Consider the following 23485-nt stretch of genomic DNA (forward strand, 5'->3'; position numbering starts at 1 on the left):
TAAGCAAAAATTATAAAATAAACAATTTTTAATTAACTTTAATACTTATTTTATACCAAATAAATATTTATTTATAAATAGACACAAGTATATACAAATGTACGTACATGCATACATACATATGTATGTATGTGTACATATGCATAGTCGTAAATGCATTTCAAGATTGAACAGAACATAAAAAGTCCTGTCTGCTCCAGCACTTTTTCTAATAAGATTTTGAGTTGCGCTATACGACTGTTGCATACCCTTGTCAATGGTACTTTGATAAACAATCGGTTTTCATATGTACGCTGAAATATAAATAATAAATGATGTATACAAATGAACATTTAATATTCATGTTAGGTTCTTTTTCAATATATTACAATATATTGCAATGCATGTCAAAGTGCATTACTAAATAGCAAGGGACCATAGGGTAGAGCACTCGAGAGAGTTCAACTTCAAAATGGTTTGTATCGCACTAGCACTCACACTCGCACTCACATGTGTAAGCCCATTCACGCTCGCACGTATAGTCCATTCACTTGTTTCTTGCCGGCGTGTGAGAGAGCGAGCACGAAAACGGAGAGAGCGGGTCGTTTCAGTGTGTGGGTGAACTCGCTGCCATGTTGGCTTAATTTTGTGGTAAGCAGCACTCTCTGTCTCTCTCGCTGTCGCTCTCTCTTTTGCGTTGCGTTCTTTGTGTAGTTGCGGCCGCTATGTGACGCCGCGCTATAAAAGCGTCAACACACCGAAAATGCAAAACAGTCAAACAGAAAACTTTGAAACGCGTTGAATTGTGCGATACGAGTCAATCAGCAAACATATACATATACATATATACAAACACACATTAAAAGAATACATATATTGTGATTTTTTTTGGTTCTGATTAGAAAGTGAATATACATACATACATATATAAATACGCACACTTAAACACAAGCTGACCAAGTCCAATAAGTAAAGAGCGGTGCGCGTAAAAACAAACCGAAGCAAACGAGAAGAAGCAGATAAAGCAGCTCACGCAAGAAGTTTTTTAGTTGTATCTAACACATACACACAGGCAAACAAACAAACAGAAAAACAAAAATGGCCGAGGCTAATAAGAGAAATATTCCTATCAAATTGGGCGACTTCAGCGTTATCGATACGGAATTCAGCAGCATACGCGAACGTTTCGATTCCGAGATGCGCAAAATGGAGGAGGAGATGGCCAAGTTCCGTCACGAGCTGATGAACCGCGAGGCGAATTTCTTCGAATCAACCAGGTAAGCGTCCCACTACATCTTATATTAATATCCAACTGAGATGTGCTAATGTAGCTATTAAGTACACTGTACACTGTATACTGTGTGTGCATGGGTCTGCATGTATGTACATATGTATGTATGTTTGTATCTTGTTAACATTACTTGCGATCAGGCTTACTAGAAATGTTTATCCAGATAAGGGTCAAGTTATTGCTGATAGTTTCTTATCGGAATAAAGAATTTAACGACCAGCTGGCCATAACTGAAAATAACTGTAGTGTTCGTTTGTAACGTTTTGCATTCAAAGTCTGCGGAAAATGCGAAGCAAATCTTAAGGGAATTATCTATATATTTTAAGAAATCCAAAGAAAAGTCTTAAGCAAATGGAACAATGAAAAACATACTATCAAAAATATATTCGTTTTCAAAGTTAGCGAAATGTTTAGACAGAAAATAATGAAATATGCCATATAATGAAAATGATACTCCACAATAGAATTCTATCAGAATGTTACGTTTTTGTTTAGGATCTCCCGAACACACTCAACTTAAAAATAGCCCGAGCTGACCATCACCATCATCATCAGCTGGATTACGTACCGAAAACTTGGCGCTGAATGCCCCAGATACTCGAGCACACATTTTCTTTTCTTCTTCATCTTCAGCGCTTTTTTGTGGATGGGGGAATGAGTCACATTCGCTATTCACACAGCCCGCTTCACCCCGGCCTCGCCCCCCATTTAAATATATGTACATACAAACATTTTCCATTTGTCTGGTCCTCAGCACAAATCATTTCTTTCTTTTTTGAAATATTTGAAAATCGACCAAAAAATAGTTTTGAGTTGATTTTCTACATAATTAATTTTGCTTCTGTCTTACAAAAATGTATACATATGCATGTATGTATATTAAGAAATATTTACACCTTTCTCCCATTTGTTGTTGTCTTCGAATGCAGCCCTGCTTTGTAACGGTAACCCATGGTTGCATTTTGAGCTAGAAAAAAATAAGCATATTTTAGCACACTTTATGAGATGTGGCGTAACGGAATTTTTTTCTGGCATAGTTGCCAGATACACACACATACGCACGCACATGTCGACGTGAATATATAAGTCAAATATTTACTAAATAAACAGACAATGTGAAGGCGGCCATTAAAGATTGAAACAAAACAAGAATATGTACTAAATACAATACAGAAGTGCGCACGCACACATGCACCTATGTCTGTATACATGCATGTACATATCGTGCATACATGCATATCCCTGAGAAGAGCAAAATGACGTCGCCAACGTCGCTGTCGACGCAGACATCGACGTCGCCGTCGCGGTTGCGCCTCGCTGGCCTTTCCAATCTGCTTGCGGCGACAACACGATGTTCGCGTCGCGTGGGCGCCACTTGAGGGCGAATTCGAAAATCATTCGCGGCGAGTGGTTTTCAGAGCTTCGGCCATGGGCAATGACATAATCGAAGCGATTTGTTATTGTTTTTGTTGGTTGCTGTTATTGTTGTAGCTGCTTTGTTGTCTTCCATCAATGCATTTGCATGAGCAACACCAACAAAACAACTTTCGAGGCAAACTTTGTGGACTTAACTTTAACATTAACCGTTAGATTGCGTGCAAAACTAAAGTTTTAGCTCAAACTGCAATTAACGAAAGAAATGAGACTGGGTTTTTGTTTTTAGCACCCAACCCACTGTTAATGCAACCGAATTTGACTGACAGCGCGCAGAAGGTTCGTTAAGTGTGCTAGAGATGGTCGGCTGGGCGGATGGGTGGGCGGTCGGTCAATTCAGGCCAGCGATGACTCAATTGTTCCATTTGCTATCGAATATTGACCCTCTTGTAGGGCTGTGGCTAATCCACAGCTGCTGTTTGCTAAATTAAATGAAATATTATTGTTTAAAAATAACTGATCACGTCATCGTCATCTGGCTTCAACGAGCCTATACAATAGACAACAAATTGATTTTGTTTATTTTGCTATTTTATTGCCGCACATATAGAATCACAAATAAAGTAAAATAGATTGCAATTGTCGTTGCTCAAGTGCTTAACTATCTATGTAGATTCAACTACTCCAGGTTGATTTATCGTTCAATTTGTTTAGCCTATTGTATATAGTAAATAGTGTGCGCTGAGCTTGGGTTACGAATTGGCACATTTGTTTATGCAAATAGAGATTCTTTATAGTATACATGGCAAATAAGTCTATTTACTTGCTATTAAAAGTACGATTTTGCTTTTCAATCGATTTGTGGTTAATCATAATACTAGATGTGCATATATGTACACATATGTACATATAATCTATTTCAATTTATTATATCATATACGAACAGCTACTGTAAACAAAAAAAAAACAAAAAAAAACAAAAATTAAATTGAATTTAATATTTTTCGATCTCTCACATTTGCGTGGGTGTAAATAATTATGTACCACTGTACAGTACACGTATCTCTATACGAGATATGTGTGCACATGTATGTATTTGTCTGTTAATTTGTATGTTTGCTGCCAATTTATTTAGCCGTGTGATGCAACTGTGATGATGCTGGCGATAATAAGTAAATGGCTAAAAGATGATATCATGCAAATTTTTAGCACGAAAATGTTTCGTAAGCAAAGACTCGATGCCACTTGTAATCGTTGCTGATCAGCAGCAATTGGCTATCGATTAGCATTCGTTAAGTTGCTTTCCTTTGTCAACTGCAGTCTGCAGCCGACTTAACGACAGCGTCGCCTCGTCTGACATTTGATATACATACATTGTTGTTGTTGCTGCTGCTGCTGCTGCTCTTTCTCTTTTTATTCAATTTCTACACGCAGAGCTTCTTTTTATTCAATAACAATAACGAATAACGAAAAATATGCATGACATCATCAGCGCTGGGGAGAGAGAGAAATTAAGTATGTTTCGTCGTCAAGTCTCTGCCTGTGTGTGTGTGTATATGTGAAGAGAGCGCCAATACATCGCTGTGTGTATGTGTGCCTGCGTGTGTGTAGACTTTGGCAAGTAAGCGCCAACTGCTGTTCCGGCAGGTGCTGGGACTTCCTCCATATGTACAGCGACTTGTAACCCCAAAAGCCGAATGTTAGAATTAACGGTTTCTACGATTAGTCACACAACATTAGGTAGGTAGGGAAAAAGTTGCCGCTGTCATATATGTATGTGTGTGTATTTGTTACATTTGGTTGCATTTAACCGTTGCACGTTGGTAGCAAGGTCGACTGCGGGCACGCTTACCGTTGGCAGCTAGTGGCACGCTTATCAGCAGCGCTTCGCATGCGTGTATGCGTGAGTGTCTATACAAATATGTACGTGTGTGTATGTTTGTGTTAGTGTTGTATAGTGTAGCCTGCGTGGTCAGCGCTCGTCTTTCCTCAAACTCTCTTTTTTTCTCTCTCTCTCCCTCTCTCTCTCTCTCTCTCTTTCTATTTTACTCTGTCTTATTTTTGCTAGTAATTACGGTTCATTGGTCTGCCTTACTCAAGTTTTATTTGCATTCGTTTGTGTGTGTGTGTCTGATACCTTTTTGCACCTCAGAAAATAAATGTACAGTGTAATAATTAAGAAAATAAAAGCTCTAACTTATATTAATATATATAATCAAAATTATGAATATATATTAAAACATATTTAAATCTTTTCTCTATTTCTTTCTTCCTATTACCTATACATGCTGCTTGGGAAATAAAAAAAACTGCTATTAAAATACATATATATCTATAATTATTATCTATACTATAATAACTTTCCTCACGAAAAAAAGCTCTACTAAAAAAACAACAACTACAACCAGGTATTCAATGCTCTCTACAAAAAATTGGACTACAAACTTTTCGTTTACAATTATTTTGTGTTGAATTTTTGTTTACTCTCAAATTGTAAATAACACACACTCACTTACACATACAGCTGTGTTGGTAAACACTTATTTCTGTACTATTTTCAGTATGTACTTTAGCACACTGTTGACAGACAGTTTCGTATCTTGTCACTTTAAAAAGTCTTCGAAATTCTTTCCTTTTTCAAAAATTTCACACAAATAAACTAAATGCATATATAAATACAGTATGTATGTATATATGTACTTATGTGTGTGCATACATGTATATATAGAAGATTTGACAGATGTTTGAAATTTTATATTTATTTGTGGTTTGTATAGCTCATGCCATATGCAGAAAGTTCAATCAACTTTGCTAGGTTTTTGTATTGCGTAACATTTCCAGCACGATTAAAAAGTGTTTATACAATCCCTCACACCTGCCCCGTGCTTTGACTATATATCTCCCTCTATCTCACTCTTTTTTTCTCTCTCTCTCTCTTTAATTTTTTTCTGTGCCATAAAATTAAAAATTTTGGCAGCTTTGCCAACATTTTGCATCCATTGTTTCGGCATAGAAATAACAACGGAAAACACTTGAGTTCTAGAAAGAAATATGCTCAGCTACTAGAATATTCCCAAAAACGTTAATACACATGTAGGGTAAAGTCAAATTTCGAAACTGATTTCTAAGAACGGGCAATAAGTTATAAACCCGGATTTGGTAGTTGATTAGTAAGACTAAGTATATGAGATGTCTGCTATAAGGGCAGAGTTGAGGACAAACCTATATTCCTATTATGTTACAGATCAGGTTTATGCTCATGTATAAGAATAGTCTCTCCATCTACGGAGACACATTAAAGATCATAAACTAAGCTAGACAGAGAAGAATTTCTTCTTTAATTACATATATATATATATATATATATATATATATATCTTTATAAATTTAACATATGTATCTATCTATATACATCCATATAGACATATGTATATACACATACCCATCCCTGTTGACATAAACTCGTCCCATGAGCCCAGCTCCCCTTATTCAGCTCGACAGCTGCTCTAACATATTCTTAAAATAAAACTCCTCTCTAGAGCGGAAATCCGAGCTATTTATAAAATATGTTAAGTTAGGAAAGTGAAGGAGGAGAAGAAGCTGAAGCTGAGAAGGAATACAAGGCTCAGTTCGAATTCAGTTGCATTTGAAGCGAGTTTGCCAGCGGTTTCCAAAAACCCATTTCCCAAAGACAAAAAACACTCCATCGAAATGGAAGCCTTTACACGCACTTTTCACAAAACTTTTCGCACAACTTCCACAACAACGAAAACCACAAAAACTAGCTCAAGGTGTTTCTAACAATTGTGTATAACTCATTCATTTATTATTTTCTCATTGCACACAAATTTTAACTAAATTTTTATACTGAATTTGAAACATTTTCTTGCAGCTCAACAACAAACTCGGCGCTGCCTTCCCGAGTGCCCAAGCCACAGAACTATGTGTCCGATATCAGCTCGCCATTGATACAGGTATGTTAAAGCAGAGCTCTTATTATATATAGATCGTCTGTCATTCTATATTATGTATTCCTTGTCATTTGCAGGACGAGGGCGATAACAAAGTGCTAAAGCTGCGCTTCGATGTCAGCCAATACGCACCCGAAGAGATTGTTGTGAAAACTGTCGATCAGAAGTTGCTGGTAAGATTTATGAATATCTGTATATACTTGCATTATAAAGTATCTAAATATCTATGAGTACAAATCAGTTCGATTTAAATAAGGAGTAGTAGTCATATAATGTGATAAGATGACATATGCAAGAATTAAGAATATGCTATTGCAGAATAGAAAGTTGACGGTTTATAATTTATAAGATATGAAAGGCTATATATAATATATGACTTATAAAAGGTTGATATTAGAAAAGTTAGTATATGATGGGACTTAAAGTAAATGATAGTAAGTTTTATTTATATATGCTAGAGTCGATGATATATAGATATATGATATATGGCGTTTGATATACGGTATGTGATACATACATAGCATTCGATCATATACTACCAGGAAATGTATTAAAAATTAAAAAAAAGCAAAGGAAATATGATATGGTATGAAGGAAGAAGATCGAATAGGATGTAGAACTAGACAGTAGTGTACTATATGATAGAAGAGTATAAAACGTAAATAGAGGCAGAAGAAGAACTTACTTAGGAATATTGTTGTAATCCGCATAAGCTTAAGATCTAAAGTTGTTTCCATTTATACACTTCAGTCTATTAAAATGTTCGTTTTATTTCCATTTCAGGTGCATGCCAAGCACGAAGAGAAATCAGATACAAAGAGCGTTTACAGGGAATACAATCGCGAGTTTCTGTTGCCGAAGGGCGTGAATCCCGAATCGATTCGCTCGTCCCTGAGCAAGGATGGTGTCCTGACTGTGGACGCGCCACTGCCAGCGCTCACTGCCGGTGAAACTTTAATACCCATTGCGCACAAGTGAGATGGAGGCACCAGTAATTCGTAATCCTACCTATCCACAGGCCAGCTATTCACCACAACAACAACAACAAATCCCTACTAAAAAGATGAAATCGAAAATAGAATTCACAATTGGCCTAAATTACATCAAAATTTGTTTTTTTTTTTTTTTTCGTTTTGCTAAAATATAAAAGAAATAACTGACTTACTACTCATACTTAACTGTAATAACTTAAGTGTAATGCAAATTATTATTAAATTTGATTAATTTAATTCATATTTATAATTCACGCAATTAAATGTTATTATTTTCTTGTCGTAGCAAAGTTTGTTGTTTTTATCAATGTTTGATTGGAGGGTTTTAGCTTAATATAAATAATAGGTCTGCATACATGTATTCATTAATGGGTATTGAATTGTCGATCAAACTGTTTGCAAACTGTCTTCAATAATCAATAAGCTGATAGCATATTGCTTCTCTAAGTTTGGATGTTCGGTCAGTGGTAAGCCATGCTATATCAGGGCTATATATAAATGAACTATATCTTGGATATATATATTATACTATAAGCAGGAAGCTCTGACTGGATAAATCAAATATATGCTCTCGTTTCCACTGCTTCCACTACACGATCTGAATTTCAATTTTTGGATTGCATAAAAGTTTATACAAAAATACATAGATAATTCCGATCTCTATGCTTTTGGTAGTTGATCTAAATATCAATAATTAAGATAAAGAACATAATTTCTGTATTATAAAATTCAGTTCTCCTTGCTTTTACTGTCAAGTGGTTCTATTGGCCACTAGAAAATATTCGTAATCGTAGGATCTGGAAATATAATTCATAGTACACTGCCAAGTACAAATTCAATATGTATATAAGTATAATATATGCATATTTAATTTTTTTAGGTAATTTCAGTAGATCGTAATGTTAGACAGGCAAGATTCAGATATAAATTTTGTTATGTACATATGATAATTCAGAGCGACGTTGGGCGTGGTAGAGCATGTTGATAAGCCAATTGAAGCTGCTCTAAATCAAAGCTTGGGGCCGCATTCAATAAATTACAGTAATATATACACATATATGTATATATATAGATATCGAAATAAATATTGCATGCATATGCATATGCATATAAAATAGTATACATATATATTTATAGATATACATATATAGATAGATAGTTATCAATTCCGATACGTACGCCTGGGTATGTATGTCATGAAATTTTGTCCCTTAGTTTATCTTAATAATATTTTGGTTACCAAACAATAGTTATGATTAGGCTCTTCTGTTATTGCATTGCATGACAGCTAGGGATATCAAAAAAATTGATAAACAGGAAGTACTGAATTAAAGTAATATGCATCCAGAACGAGACCTGACGCCGCCTGATTCACAGGAGATTGATGGGGATCCATTGCGTTTGCCAGCAGCACTACTGGCCGATGATCCGCGCTACCGTATTCGACCCATGCAGCAGGTGATTTCGGCTCTCGTTGGTGGATTGATCACAACATTTGTGGGTAAGTAGAGATGCGGAAATCCTCGTACGATACGGATTAAAGAGAGTGCCGTCTCCAGTGACTCCCATGGAAGTAGTCAAGACGCGCGTACAAACTCAAGCGCAGACCAAAGCACGCTATCGTCCAGTTGTCTCCAAGCTCTGCTATGTCTTTCACAATGGCCTAATGACGCACGTCTGCAAACCAAACAGTACCGATTGCCTAACCAAGAGCGCAGCGGCCGATGCGACCAGCATGCGTCCTCTGCGCGGAGCAATGGTAGGTAGTCCATATACGATTCCCTTTATATGGACTTTCCTCTATCTGTCTCTTTTTCATAATCATCAATATCAGAGCCAGCATCTAGCCTCTCTCTCTCTCTCGCTCTCTTTCTGTATTTCTTTCTTTTGCTCGTTCTCTCTGCCTTTTAGGATGCCTTTGTCAAGATCATTTGCGGTAACGGTGTCCTCGGCTTGTGGTCGGGATTGAGTCCCACGCTGATCTCAGCACTGCCGTCCACCATTATCTACTTTCTTACCTACGAGTACTTGAAACATAATTTTTCGAGCTTCTATTATTTTTGGTATCCTGTCGACCGCTTCACCAGCAACGATAGCGGCAAAGGGAAGATTGTAAAGACATCGACGGACTTAAGTGTTAATCTACCCTCGGTGGTACCAATGGCATCGGGTATATGCGCTCGCACGGTTGTCGTGACGGCCATAACGCCGTTGGAGATGATTCGCATTAAAATGCAATCTGGTTATGTGACGTATAAGGAGCTATGGGTGGTGCTCCGTTCACTGATCAAAACGCACGGCATGCTTGTATTGTGGCGTGGGTGGCCGCCGACCGTGATGCGGGATGCCCCCTTCTCGGGCACTTATTGGGCTGCCTACGAGTCAATAAAGCGGGCGTGCAATGTGACTGAGCCAACGTTTTGGTTTAGCTTTATGGCGGGCGCATCATCTGGAGCGGTCTGTGTCTGCCACCATCTACAAAATTTGCAATTGATTAACTATTCTTTCCTTTTAGTTGGCCACGTTCGTTACAATGCCTTTTGATCTAATTACCACCCATACGCAAATTGAGCTGGGACAGGATGTACTGTTCCCAGACTCAAAGAGTGCGGATAAGGGCAATACAGGCACAAAGCCAAATGCTTCACCATCCATGGCAAAGACATCAGTATTTGCACGTATTAAGGCTATATATCAGAAGCAGGGTGTACGAGGCCTCTATGTAGGAGTTCTGCCACGTATGCTACGCGTGGTACCAGCCTGTGCTATCATGATATCAGCATTCGAATATAGTAAATCATTCTTCTTTCGGTACAATCTCGACCTGAAGCACACCGGTAAGTAGCATAACTGTATTATGTTCAAAACACAATCATGCCGACTATCGACATAACATCGATAGCTTATTTGCTGGCCAATTTCCAGCACTAAGTAATCAAAAATGACAGAATTGCATAATTATGTATTAAATAGTATTGCATTCGAAACTAATTCAATATAACATGATTAAGTAATTTCCATTTGTAACGTATGCCATCATGCAATAACATGTTAAGACATTTAAAACTAAATTGACAACACTGACAGCTACAGCTGTTGCGTTGATGGTGCACATAACATCACAGCTGTTTAATTATCGATAGTTTTGAAACCATACTCAAACGTGGGGATCTGTGTGCTTACATTTTTGTGTTTGTTTGGTTGTTACGTTTATCGAGGGCTTTTGAATGACAAAAATAACGCGAAAACAAGTACGCACACTGTAACATATATAATTTAAAAACCTAGATTATCGACGTACTAATTAGAGCGGTGAAGCAAAAGTTTCAAAAAGTTTCGATGGAGGCTAAAAGTGGAACACCGGCAAATCCGTCGCAATTTAAGATGACAGATCCCAGATTTCGTATACGTCCAATGCAGCAGGTTGTATCCGCATGCACGGGTGCCATGATTACCGCCTGCTTCAGTAAGTTATTAATATACAAACATATGTACTATAAATGCATGCATATATATGTACATGTGAATGTATTGTTTGCATGATAATTTCATCATAATTGTTGCTAATTGCAGTGACACCTTTGGACGTCATCAAGACCCGCTTGCAGGCCCAGCAGTCGGCGCTGCTATCCAATAAGTGCTTTCTCTATTGCAATGGCCTCATGGATCACATATGTCCTTGTGGCCCCAATACGCCTACGCCGACTGCAGCGACTGCATTTAATAAAGTATCACCTGCCTCCGCCTCCTCATCCTCCCACTTTACAGGCACCATAGTAAGTCGAAAGATCATATATTTCCGTTTGCCTAATTACTAGCTATTCTTCCCTCCGCAGGATGCATTCATCAAAATCAGTCGTGCCGAAGGCATTGGCTCGCTCTGGTCAGGCCTTAGTCCAACTCTTATCTCTGCGCTACCTTCGACCATTATCTATTTTGTTGCATATGAACAACTTAAAGCACGCTTTATCGATATGCACTACAAGTACCTGTCCCCTGTACAAACAACAACCTATACCCGGAACATTCCAATGCTGGTTCCAATGATGGCGGGCGTTACGGCTCGCATATTGGCGGTGACCGTTGTCAGCCCCATCGAGATGATACGCACTAAGATGCAGTCCCAGAAAATGACAAATGCTGAGATGTTGGGCTCCATACGGCAGGTCCTGCAGTCGCAAGGTGTGCTCGGGCTGTGGCGAGGACTGCCGCCCACTATCTTGAGGGATGTTCCTTTCTCTGGCATCTATTGGACATGTTACGAGTATCTTAAGAGTAGTTTTAATGTCGTCGAACCAACGTTTGGCTTTAGTTTTTTAGCGGGTGCTATTTCGGGATCGGTAAGTAGCACTAATTGCTGACATAATCCAAACAACTAAAGAACCTTTGCCCCGCCTTGCACCTGTAGGTAGCTGCAACGGTCACAACACCTTTTGATGTCATAAAGACGCACGAACAAATCGAATTTGGTGAGAAATTCATATTTACAGGTAGGCCTGTCACTTGCTGTGCTAAACAGCACTGACTGCATCGAAATCAGTCAGCGATAGCCCCAACAACACGTGTTGTATCTTGTTTTACAGTTCTGTCTTTAATCTTTGTCTTCTGATAGATAATCCACCCAAGAATGTGCCAATAACGAGCAACAAATCAGTGATGGACCGTTTGGCGAGCATTTATCGTTTAAATGGATTGCGTGGGGTCTTTGCGGGACTTGGTCCACGTCTATTCAAAGTGGCTCCAGCCTGTGCGATCATGATATCGACATTCGAATATAGCAAGGCGTTCTTCTATCATTATAATGTGAATCAACACAATCAGTCTATGAGTCTGCCGGTGACAACTCGTGACAACAATACAGATTTATCAGAGGAGAATACGGCCCCAACTTACGATTCGAGTAGGAAGAATTGAATTTGGAGCTATTCAAGTTGCTCTCCCATGTGTCTGTGAATATGTAAATTAATACCAAAGTTGAAAAAAAAAAGAAACAAAACGCTGGGAAACAACAAATTGCACAACTTGCGGTTTTGTATGACTTTGTAAAATTGCTGAGTGAAATAAATTTTTTTTTTTAATAATTTCGTTTTATTCAAATTTGCAATGTTCGGCGCCAAGTCGATAACATATCAATGTTGTTAGTCAAACCTGTCTTCAGAATGACCGTAAAAAGGCTGAATATGCGTTTATATAAAACGCATTTTTTTAAATGCTGCAATTGCGTTTAAAATAATAAATCAATTATTAAACGAAAATCATATGGTTAGTGTCAAAAGGTTTATTTATAAGAATACTAATGTTTCACAGCACTGTCGTGCTGCTAGTTGCAACATCGATAATTGACCAAGTGTTAGTATCGATAACACCGTAAACACGTGCACAGTCTGCCGTGTTTTGTTTTAGTTTGTGTGTTCTTAATAGCGACAAAAACATGGTTAGAGTATATACAACAGCGGTCGATGATTCTGACTCTCCGGGCAGTAATACTTCAAGTCCCAAAATACAAACAAAGGCTGAACCTAAAGCGAGAGCCGAACCTAAGCCCAAGCCAATTGTGGTCGATGGGCCTGACTCTCCGGACAGTAATACTTCAAGTCCCAAAATACAACCAAATGCTGAGCCTATAGCCAAAGCCGAACCCAAACCCAAAACAAAACCCAAAAAGGTGGTCAAACCCGAATCCAAAATACCCCGCGGACAGCCAAAATCTAATCGGCCCTGGAAGACACCCAAGCAAAAGTAGAAGAATTCAAACAACACAAATGCATCACATACTCACAGACTAATCTTTATTCACAGATTCAGCAGCATTAAGAAAACGGTGAATCGTTTATCATTTGAGAAGAAAGTCGCCCTACGCAATGAGATGCGTTACATCAAAGAGAAGTCCAAGGAGATCAAGGATCAGCGCAAGGAAGCCGCCGTGCAACGTCATCAGCGACGCGTCGAGAATGCCGAGCGACGTTTGGCCAACGAGCGACGATCAGAGGTCGTGCAAGTGATCAAGAATCCTGCTAAGCTGAAGCGCATGAAGAAGAAGCAGATGCGCATGATCGAAAAGCGCGATCTTAGTCAAGTGAAGGTGGTTTAAACGTCAAATATATGAATATATATATGTATAGATCATAGGTTAAAATTTACTTTTCATAAATAAATCTAGTTTTATATGCGAGTTCTTGTGTACAGTATATACAATAGGGATGTGTACATAAGTATATTCTTGCCTTTGTAAGGATCATAATGGCATCAGAATAAGCACTTTAAGTAATACTGGAGATAGAAGGAAACAAGATTATTATTGGAAAATGCTTTGTGCAGGAATATAGGTATCGTTCTATATAGGGATATATAGAGAATGGCTAAGTGCATACAAATGTATGTATGTTGGAAAGAGAGAGAGAGAGAGAGAGAGAGAGATGTATATAAGGTAAATATAAGAAGGAAGGAGCAACAAAATGATATAGAAAGAGATAGGTATGTTAAAGTTTAAAGTAAATTTCTGATCATTTGGTTTGTTTGTTGTTTAATGTACTAGACTATAGCAATTATGTTTATATGTACAATGTTTAAACAGTTAACGCTTATTTCATTAGATTACTTTAACATATTAACATAGTATTCCAATTTATCATTAGAAAATTCCATCAGCCCGTTGCGCATATCAAAACGAAATTGTGTTAAAATCTGTTTGCGTTGTTCGTTTAGGGCACGACTTCGTAGACGTAGCTCTGGCTGCTGTTGCGTTTCTTCGACTTTGTTGAACTTCATTTGATTCTGAATGCGCGCACGCAACTTTAAATCCAATTGATGGGTCAGCGATTGCAATTGCGGTTGCTTTTCCTGCTGAGCAGGCGTAACAATTAATGGGCTATTGAGTAAAGTTTGTAAAAAGTTGTGAATTATTTCCGCTACTGCATTAAAATCTATTGTGCTATTAAGTGTTAATGTAAGTTGCTCCCAAGCCAAAGTTTCACTTGGTGGCTCGAGCCTCATTCCCATTTGTTGTACTACCGCTGGTGGCAATGCTCCATTGGCTCCACGCTTCGCGTTTGCAAGCAGAGAGTCATCCAAGCTGCTAGCCAGATGAAGTTGGGCATATAGGCAATTCCGATTGCGACTTAGTTGATACAGTTTATAGCGCATACTGCGATAATAGTGATTATCATCGCATATTATTAGATGATTGCAGCTGTTAGTTGTTGCCGCTGATCCTTGTACCCGTCCTGGCAGCTCGGCCTTGCCTGCTTGTAGAGCCACAATGAGTTGCTCCAGCAAATTGTATATAAATTGTCGTTGCTCTTTGTATTCTATCTTGTTTGTAGGTTGTATATCGAAGTAATCATCGTAGCACAAATGCAACACATGCCAGCCAGTCAGTAAGTCTGGCTGCTGCTGCATTAGCCACTTGCTAAGAGTAGTTTTGCCAGCACCCGGCAGGCCGATCAAAGCAAGCAGACAAATACGCGGCATTTCTATAGTGTACAACTATATATATATGTGTGTGTTTGTATGAATGTGTGATTGTTGTTGTTGCTGCTTAACTGTCTAGTATTGTAAATAAAAGCTGGGGCATGGCATTCCAATCCACATGGTGCTGCTGCTGCTACATGGCCAATTTAGCCGTCGATGCAGCTGGCGTTAGTACAGCGACAGAGGCTTCTTTTTCCTTAAGCTGCGCTTTGATGCGTTCCTCCTGTTGCTGTTGCTCCAATTGTTTGGCGTTCTGTTGCTCCATTTCTTCCATCCGCTTGGCATTGATTTTCGTTTGCACATCCACATAGGATTTCATCATATTTTGATTAAAGCGTGCAAACTTTGTTACACATCGATCCACGCAGGTGCTCTGTTTATACGAAGTAATATTTTATCAATATTGGAGAAATAGTTAATTATGCTTGTTTACCTCCTGATCGAACAGTTCACGTTGGCTGAGATTATCGACGCAGCGATTGAAGCACAATTCAGTGACTTTGTTGTATAATGTAAGAAAATCTTTCAGCTGCAATTGAGTGCATATAAACATTTATGAATTAAACATGTTGCAGTTAGGTAGGTCAAGCATACGTTACGCAAGTTCGAATCCATTTGTTGAATGAAATTTGTAGTTACTCTCAAAATGTTAACTTAAATTAATTTTTAATGTTATTTCTTCTTTTGTGATAACCGACAAAAGCCAACAGCTGATTTACTTATTGTATCTGACAAGTGCTCCTTAACGCTCTAACTATCGATATGAAATTCAATTAGAAAATAAGCAATCGGTGGTACCTCATGTGCTGTCAATATTTAATTTCTTTTCGAAAACTAGCTTCAAGATGTATCGATAAGATGGTTGACAATCGAAAGCTCCATGTGCTATGTTGCGTATGAATCGATAACCGTAGCGACTAGTCGATAAGTGTATTAAAATGCGCCGCATATTAAATCTATCAAAATTCAAATGGTCTTTTTAAAGAATTCATGAATTGTAAATTTCAGTCACGCGTGTGTATGTATATACCATATATTTACATAAACATAATCAATGCTTTTGATTCTTTTCAAAATATAAAATAATTCAAAAACTATGAACTAAAAATAATGCCTATATAGTATGCTTTCTTAGCCCGTATAGCCAACATCTTCATCTGTGTACATCTTAATGGGCTGACCAGCTGTTTCGTTCATTGTCTCCATCATTTCAACATCACGGCATTGTGCCGCTTGCAATTCGCGTCGAATATCCGGTGTGATCTTCGGATGAGATTTCTTTCTGCAATTAAAAAGCGTTAGATACATTTGGATACTAGATTCGATAACCTTTAAAATTGACAATATTTACTTTAAAAGCTGCAGCAGCGCCTCCTTTTGCTCGGATGAAATATCATTCTTATAACGTTGCGCAAAAGTCAGCAGGCTTTGATGCCATAGTACAGGCAATTCGCGTTTATCTTGTTCAAATCTGTAGAGGTAGAAAAAGTTATTGAAAATGGATATTTCTGAGACCATTCGCTTACTGCTTACCTCAGAAAATGAAAGACAGCCGCATCTATAACACGATATGGCAGTGCATAACGTTTGTCCAAGAAATAACGAATAAATATCGAATTGGCACCTGAATAGTTCATCTCACAGATCTTCAGCAGACATGCAGACGAGTGCAGCACAGGTATGGAGCTTCGAGCCACGACGCTGCCAAATATAATTGCCTCCCTCAAGGTGCAGTCGCCCGACTCCAGCAATGGCAATATGATACCCTTCATGAAGGCAGCCGGCTTAAAGAGTGCACGCTTAAGGGCATTGTACAAATGCATATTGAGCTTCTTGTATTCGCAAAGATCGTCACGAATGCGTGGCAATAAAACCAAATTATAGAAACGCTGAGCCATCGCCTGGGAGAGCACCGAACAGAAGATGCGAGTACCTTGGAACATGGCAGCAGCACTCCAATTGTGTGGCTCCGTTATGAACAATATTTGTTCCCAGTTCCTTAGTTTGGGTATAATTTTAAAGGCCTTCGGTATTTTGCCACTGCGATAGCGTTTGAGCACCTCTCGGACTCCTTCATACATTTCCTTTACCTTCGGATCGATTTCTTCAATTCTCAGTGAACCCTCATCCGAGATTTTGGTGTGTATATCGGCACCCTTCTCCTGAATCTTTTGCATTATAATCTCGGACAGATGCAAAGTTCGTTTACCTTCCTTTGCGGGTGGCTGTTGGAAGCGTTCAAAAGCAGCAACATCGTCTTCGTCCATACCCAAGTCAGCCATGAAATCGTTTTCGTTAACATCTTCCTGTTCGTCCTGGTCCATGCCATCGTCTAAAGGTTTTTATGGTGTTAAAAATAAATTGATTTATTGTATATTAGTTTACATACTCAAGTTAAGTTTCACAGTCCTTGGTGCTGTTAAGCTTGGAAAGTTCTCCTCGTCGAGCTCCAGTTGCTGTTGTCTAGCTGCTGCTAATATTTTTTGACTGCTTTTCGCATCAATATTCTGTCAATCAATAAAGCACCTGTATTAAATATGGAATAATATCAATCAAGGATGTACCTACCGGTGACTCTTCTGCACGTAGCTTAACTTTTTCCTTGGATTTAGCTTTCAATACTTTGCCATCTGTGATTTGCTTTTCCAGGCTCACATTTTTTATTGTGGCCACATTAGCCTTCTTTGGTTTACCCATCTTGGTGCACTCTTAAAATCAACTTTTTAATAACAAACTCAAGCACAACACGTGTTGTAATCGTTGTTTATCGTCTGGAGGCACCCTGTTTTCCAATTTAGCATCATGGTCACTCCATTCTTTGACAGCTGTTATGGGTATGTTTGCATTGGGAAATATCGATGAACGTAGATTATTAGGGATGAGCGATTGAATTGGCTAAATTTTTAAAAATACTCTGTATTTAGAACTTTTTCCATTAAGAATTGAAGTTCATTTGACCAGTCTATAATTTAATTTTGTGTGCATAATTTCGATTCAGCATTCGGCCTTTAAAACGTATTTAAATCATCGATAGCTTGTTTTCATCATATCGATTATTTCGATATAAGTTTGGTTGCTGCATCCCTATTTCCTTTCCCTTACCTAGTTGGGATTTGACAAGAGCGTTTCTTTTTTTTTCTGTGTTGATTGCAGCAAGACCAACATAATGAAGGTGTGCAACAATTTTGTGAAAAATAATATAAGAAACGCTGTAAACATAAAGAAATATTGCTAAAAACAGCTAGCATTAATATTCAACTTGTGCAAAAATTAAGTGTAACTTGAAAAACTAAAGTGATTGCCCTTAAAATGGAAGATAACGATTGCGGCAAATTTGTGTATATAGATGTGTACGTGAACTAAACAACAAATGTATGTGTTTACTTGCAGCTCAACGTTTCTTATCCCGCAACGGGATGCCAAAAGCTGTTCGAGGTTGTCGATGAGCACAAACTACGTGTGTTCTACGAGAAGCGTATGGGCCAAGTTGTGGAGGCCGATATTCTGGGTGATGAATGGAAGGGCTATCAGCTGCGTATCTCTGGCGGCAACGACAAGCAGGGCTTCCCCATGAAGCAAGGTGTTCTCTCGCACGGTGAGTAAATCAATCGAATCGGTATATGAATAAGAAATAGTTAATTACAACTGAATTACTTGCCACTTTATAGGTCGTGTGCGTCTTCTGTTGAAGAAGGGACACTCCTGCTACCGCCCACGCCGCACTGGCGAGCGCAAGCGTAAGTCTGTGCGCGGCTGCATTGTAGACTCCAACATGTCCGTGTTGGCGCTCGTTGTCATCAAGAAGGGCGAGCAAGATATTGCCGGTCTTACAGACACCACGATTCCACGTCGTCTGGGACCCAAGCGTGCCAGCAAGATCCGCAAGCTGTACAACTTGTCCAAGGAGGATGATGTTCGTCCCTACGTTGTGCGTCGCCCATTGCCCGCCAAGGAGGGCAAGAAGGCCACCTCCAAGGCACCTAAAATTCAGCGTCTGATCACCCCAGTGGTCCTGCAGCGCAAACACAGACGCATTGCATTGAAGAAGAAGCGCCAGCAAGCTTCCAAGGAAGCTGCCGCTGATTATGCCAAGCTCCTGGTGCAGCGCAAGAAGGAGTCGAAGGCCAAGCGTGAGGAGGCCAAGCGTCGCCGTTCCGCCTCGATCCGTGAATCCAAGAGCTCTGTTTCAAGTGACAAGAAGTAAATGTGAAGTGGCCAACAATTGCTAACCAACCATCTACATACATCTATCCACGAAAATAAGAAACAAATTTTGTAGCCATCTCGTTAATAAATGTGAATGGTCAAAAGATATACCTAAGTTAACACACCTTTTTTTTCTTGTGAACTATACCTGTGCGCTAACCTAAAAGACAAAACCCATCAAAAATGTGCTCAAGTGAATGTTGGTTACTCTTCTATGGATTGTGAGGAGATCGTTTCCAGAAATTCTCAAAGTGTAGTTGTATGGATAGATCTAAATATCGAGTTACTAAAGTGCCGCTTAAGAAATATGGGAGCTCTATAGTAATTTTATGTGGCATAGTGTCATAATGCTAATGGTGTTTCAGGGTCTATCCCAAGTATATCCATATCTATCTATATTTTGATTTGGCAATGTGAGGATATAGCTAAACAACTTTTTTTTTTTATATATGTATGAGCTAACTACCCTATAGTATTCCAAGACCTAGTTAAAGGATTCCCAAAACCCAAATCATGACTGAATTATAATATAAGTATCCCAAGTTAATTGGAGATAAACTGGCTTAGTGAATCATAATAGAACTGTATTTAAATTCCAACCTTTTGTGAATTGCTTGTCATGAGGCTAAAGTTTTATAAGCCACATTTTAAGATTGTTCTGAGATTGACCTTAGTCAAATTTTTGAATCGAAAATGACTTAGAGGGGGAGAGAGAGAGCAGGAGTAAGGGAGAAGAAACATTGTTTAATAATTTGTATAAAACTGAAGGAATACTTGAGGACAATTGATTAGAAACCTGGCATTGATCATGAAATGGGTCCATGATTAACGTGACTATATGGCTGGATCTTAAAATCCTTTTACCTTAGATCATCTATAATGAGTTGAAAGTAAAACTAGAATTGTTTATGTATACTTGTATAATAATGTATTCACTATTTATTTCACATTTGATGGGAGCATACACATAGAGGACTCGTCTAATTTGTGAAACAAATCAAATACATTAGTTATAGTTATATATTTATGTGTTTAATCATATATGTATGTGTGTGTGAGTTTATCTATGTATATATGGTATGTATATATGTAAAAACAATAAGAATGCATAAGGGGAGGGGCAGTTGGCATTGAGTCGAGCTATCCACACACACACACACAGCAGCGTCTGCGAGTGCGTGTGTGTGTGTGTGCATGTTAATACAGTCCACATCCTTGTAGAACACATACAATGCTGGGCTAATACGATCCACATTCGCATCGAAAGATCCACTTGCTACAAGTTATCTGCCGTTTGTGTCGTTGACTGCATTCGTCGGCGACTCGTAGCGCGCCAGTTTGGCCTCCTGATCGGCGAGGAGCTCGAGCAAATCTTCCTGATCCTTTTGTGTAGCTAGCAAAGATTCCTGCGCAGCATCCGCTCGCTGTTTCTCCGCTGTCAATTGCTGACGCAGTGTCTCCAGCTCCTTGGTCAATCGTATGTTCTCCGCAAAATACATGTTCGCTTGATACCGAGCTGCATTCAGCTGCTCATCGTTGACAGTTTCTGTGGTCTGCTGCTCCGCGGTTGCCGTGGCAATTGGAGTTGTTGTTGGAGTTGAAGCTGTAGCTGCAGCTGCTGTTGGTTGCGCCGCCAGCTGTGCTTTGAGCAGCGTATTCTGATCGGCCAGCTGGGCCCTGAGTGATTGCTCGTGGCTCAGCTGATCCTTTAGCTCAACGTTCTCTTGCTCCAGCTGCTTGGTGGACTGCTCCAGAGTCTGTATTTGCGCGTCCATGCCGCGTATGATGCCCTTATATTGGGCCACCAGAGCGGAGGCCTCTGAGCTGAGAGTGAGCTCGGTTAGATCAATGCCATCCACATCGAAGCCGCTGACCAGCTTGGCTATCAACGCCTCCAGACCCTTGTACAGCTTGCAGTACTCGTAATCGAGCAGCAGCTCGCTGGCGCCCTTGGCTCGTATCTGTGCCTGTTTGCACGCCCGACTGTAGGCCTCGTGGCGCGACACTTCGCTCAGCTTGTTGCAGAAGGTCTCCTGGCCGATGCGCTTGATGATCAGCTGGCTGATGTCCTCCCGGCGCTGGTTGGCCAGCGAATTGTCGTTGAATTGTATGCAGAGGCCCATAAGAAAGGCGCACATGCCCTGCACCAGATACTCACGTTCATCGTGCTCATTGGCGCACAGCTGGGCAGTCAGATAGGCCATGGTGCCTTGGGTCTCCAGCAAGGCCTTGACCGCACCCGGACAGTGGGCCAGCCAAACGCTGAGCAGCATGAGCAGACCCACCTTGCTCTGCAAGCGGAAGCGCTCCTGCTGCATCAGACTTGTGCACTGCTCCAGAAGTGTGATGGGTCGCTGTCCGCCAGGCGTGGCCAGGAGCACTCGCAGCAGCTCCTCCTTCTGGGCAACGTTCTCGACGAGCGTATGCATCAGGGCCACGGCAGCGAACCAATTGGCCAGCGTGTCTGTCGAGAAGAGACCTGTGCACAGCAGCTGTCCGGTGGAGAGCGAGCTCACGTCGGTGGCACTGGATGGCAGCAGCGTCTGCACCACTGCACGCTGACCGTCCGAGTTGCGATAGAGATAACACTCGAAGCAATAGAGCACCGCACAGCGCAGCGCCAGCAGCTGCTTCTCATTGATCATGGACATGAGTAGGACTACAATGGCCGGCCTTGGTGGCTGACTGGGCGCCTGAACGCGGCTCAGCTCGTCCTGGTTATCGCGATCTCCGCGCACCACCTCCGCCACAGTATTGATAGTCTCCGTCAGTATGTCCGCTGGCACTCCGCTGCTCATGAGGATGTCGCAGAGCGCCTGCAGCAATTGTGATTTTTGCATTACACGCTGGCACGCGCTGACCACCTGCTGCTGGTTGCTGGGCGTCACCAGGGCCCGCACTACCTGCAGCATGCAGTGGAAATTGGAGACCTTTTGCGGTGTCCAGGCGCTCTCGTCCGCATCCGAGCTGCCGTTGGAGCTGTTCAGCAAGAACATTGGGGCCAGTCGCTGTATGTAGGAGCCCTCCTTGAAGAACTGCTGATTGCTGGAATTGTTTTTGAGTAGATTCAGCAGCAATATAAGACAATCCTCGACCACAATGCCGCCGTCCGAGCAGCCCTCCTCGCGCACAATATCGAACAGACGATCGAACGCATTCTCGAATGCCACAATCTTCTGTATGTTGGAATTGCCTTTGGTCAGCTCGATGAGGAGCAGGAGAACATCGTTCCTGATTACTTCACGACTGTCGGTGAGCAGATCCATTAGCTTGGACACGCCCATGGGACTGACCAGCACCAGTTCCTGCAGTTCGCGTGTCTTATTAGCAATCAGAGACGTGATCAACTGGATGGCGCCTCGGCGAACACGAAAATCGTATTCATCAAGATAGCCCATGACGAGGGTGACATGATCGGGATTCTTGATGAACATTTCGGTGAACTGTTCGCCCACATTCACGGATACAGCTGGATTGTCAGCCTCCTCGTCGAACTCCTCGCTGGTGACAATGTTGCACAGCGTGTCCAGGGCATAGCTTATGATTTCAGCGTCCTGGCCATCATTTTGCAGTACCTGGACTAGAGGTGGCATGCCCTGGGCACCCACCTCTATACGATATTTCCGCGAGAGCGCTTTCAAGGCCCGGCATGCATCCCGGCGATCCTCGAGTAGGGTCGACGAATAAACTCGATCGACGAGCTTTTCAACTGTTTCGGCTGCACTGGGCTGCTGGCCCGGCTCAGTGCCGCCCAGCACGGTCTTGATACCACTCTTCAAGAACTCCATCCACTTTCTGCTTAACTAAACGACGTGTTCAATATGGTATGGTCTATATAAAGCTAACACTCATATATCTGACACGTCAATTCTTATAAAAACAATACGCGAGACAAGTGTGTGCACACCCAAGACAGAGATAATAGTATATGTTGGCAATATTTGGTGCCATCAATTGAATATGTTTGTATAGTTATTTATTTAAATTTCCTTTTGTGCGTTGCACACTTTAAATTTTGTTGTTTTTTATAGATATGAATATATAATAAAATAGCTACAACATAAATAATTCAAATAGGATTTGATGTTTTTTTGTTTTTTTTGATAATACATCATTGTTTGAAGCATAAAGCCAGTGAATACACTCCGGCTTAACAAAAATATATGAAGTAACCATCACTCGAAAATCAATTAAACTGATGA

The 23485-nt window shown here is 40.3% G+C and overlaps 9 protein-coding genes across 11 annotated transcripts; 5 read left to right on the top strand and 4 right to left on the bottom strand.

Annotated features, from left to right (window-relative positions):
• The first annotated feature begins 737 nt into the window (after positions 1-737).
• Positions 738-7861, top strand: LOC6585972 (heat shock protein beta-1). Of its 2 annotated transcripts, XM_002011560.4 has the most exons (5): positions 738-1256; positions 5023-5052; positions 6537-6618; positions 6693-6788; positions 7399-7861. In XM_002011560.4, the coding sequence occupies exons 1-5, from the start codon at positions 1078-1080 to the stop codon at positions 7591-7593; spliced, it is 582 nt and encodes a 193-aa protein (XP_002011596.1). In that variant the 5' UTR covers positions 738-1077; the 3' UTR covers positions 7594-7861. The 2 variants fall into 2 exon arrangements, with proteins under 2 accessions (XP_002011596.1, XP_015016073.1); XM_015160587.3 differs by lacking the exon at positions 5023-5052 and having other exon boundaries at positions 739-1256.
• Positions 7862-8386: 525 nt separating this feature from the next.
• On the top strand, positions 8387-10983 carry LOC6585974 (solute carrier family 25 member 40). Its single transcript, XM_044011196.1, has 6 exons — positions 8387-8792; positions 8858-9108; positions 9167-9366; positions 9519-10064; positions 10123-10444; positions 10896-10983. Exons 2-6 carry the CDS (start codon positions 8946-8948, stop codon positions 10913-10915), a joined length of 1251 nt encoding a protein of 416 aa, XP_043867131.1. The 5' UTR covers positions 8387-8792; positions 8858-8945; the 3' UTR covers positions 10916-10983.
• Positions 10744-12685, top strand: LOC122757771 (solute carrier family 25 member 40). Of its 2 annotated transcripts, none has more exons than XM_044011209.1 (5): positions 10744-11073; positions 11181-11383; positions 11444-11947; positions 12016-12076; positions 12220-12685. In XM_044011209.1, exons 1-5 carry the CDS (start codon positions 10947-10949, stop codon positions 12519-12521), a joined length of 1197 nt encoding a protein of 398 aa, XP_043867144.1. In that variant the 5' UTR covers positions 10744-10946; the 3' UTR covers positions 12522-12685. The 2 variants fall into 2 exon arrangements, with proteins under 2 accessions (XP_043867144.1, XP_043867142.1); XM_044011207.1 differs by having other exon boundaries at positions 10745-11073; positions 12016-12097.
• Positions 12686-12950: 265 nt separating this feature from the next.
• Positions 12951-13777, top strand: LOC6585975 (coiled-coil domain-containing protein 86). Its single transcript, XM_002011563.4, has 2 exons — positions 12951-13346; positions 13407-13777. The coding sequence occupies exons 1-2, from the start codon at positions 13039-13041 to the stop codon at positions 13696-13698; spliced, it is 600 nt and encodes a 199-aa protein (XP_002011599.1). The 5' UTR covers positions 12951-13038; the 3' UTR covers positions 13699-13777.
• A 336-nt stretch (positions 13778-14113) lies between these two features.
• LOC6585976 (L-seryl-tRNA(Sec) kinase) lies at positions 14114-15094 on the bottom strand. Its single transcript, XM_002011564.4, has one exon. It carries the CDS (start codon positions 15075-15077, stop codon positions 14202-14204), a length of 876 nt encoding a protein of 291 aa, XP_002011600.1. The 5' UTR covers positions 15078-15094; the 3' UTR covers positions 14114-14201.
• A 116-nt stretch (positions 15095-15210) lies between these two features.
• Positions 15211-15854, bottom strand: LOC6585977 (mitochondrial import inner membrane translocase subunit Tim10B). The gene is made up of 3 exons (XM_002011565.4): positions 15672-15854; positions 15511-15606; positions 15211-15450 (listed from the first exon to the last, which is right to left on the bottom strand). Exons 1-3 carry the CDS (start codon positions 15690-15692, stop codon positions 15211-15213), a joined length of 357 nt encoding a protein of 118 aa, XP_002011601.1. The 5' UTR covers positions 15693-15854.
• A 242-nt stretch (positions 15855-16096) lies between these two features.
• On the bottom strand, positions 16097-17872 carry LOC6585978 (bystin). Its single transcript, XM_002011566.4, has 5 exons — positions 17646-17872; positions 17467-17584; positions 16611-17409; positions 16429-16548; positions 16097-16359 (listed from the first exon to the last, which is right to left on the bottom strand). Exons 1-5 carry the CDS (start codon positions 17772-17774, stop codon positions 16209-16211), a joined length of 1317 nt encoding a protein of 438 aa, XP_002011602.1. The 5' UTR covers positions 17775-17872; the 3' UTR covers positions 16097-16208.
• Positions 17873-18141: 269 nt separating this feature from the next.
• Positions 18142-19403, top strand: LOC6585979 (40S ribosomal protein S6). Its single transcript, XM_002011567.4, has 3 exons — positions 18142-18249; positions 18468-18672; positions 18746-19403. Exons 1-3 carry the CDS (start codon positions 18244-18246, stop codon positions 19279-19281), a joined length of 747 nt encoding a protein of 248 aa, XP_002011603.1. The 5' UTR covers positions 18142-18243; the 3' UTR covers positions 19282-19403.
• A 785-nt stretch (positions 19404-20188) lies between these two features.
• LOC6585980 (general vesicular transport factor p115) lies at positions 20189-23308 on the bottom strand. The gene has a single exon (XM_002011568.4). It carries the CDS (start codon positions 23069-23071, stop codon positions 20567-20569), a length of 2505 nt encoding a protein of 834 aa, XP_002011604.1. The 5' UTR covers positions 23072-23308; the 3' UTR covers positions 20189-20566.
• Between the last annotated feature and the right edge of the window lie 177 nt (positions 23309-23485).

The sequence above is a fragment of the Drosophila mojavensis genome, unplaced genomic scaffold, assembly GCF_018153725.1.
Source record: "Drosophila mojavensis isolate 15081-1352.22 unplaced genomic scaffold, ASM1815372v1 contig_136, whole genome shotgun sequence".
In the NCBI taxonomy this organism is placed as follows: Eukaryota; Metazoa; Arthropoda; class Insecta; order Diptera; family Drosophilidae; genus Drosophila; species Drosophila mojavensis.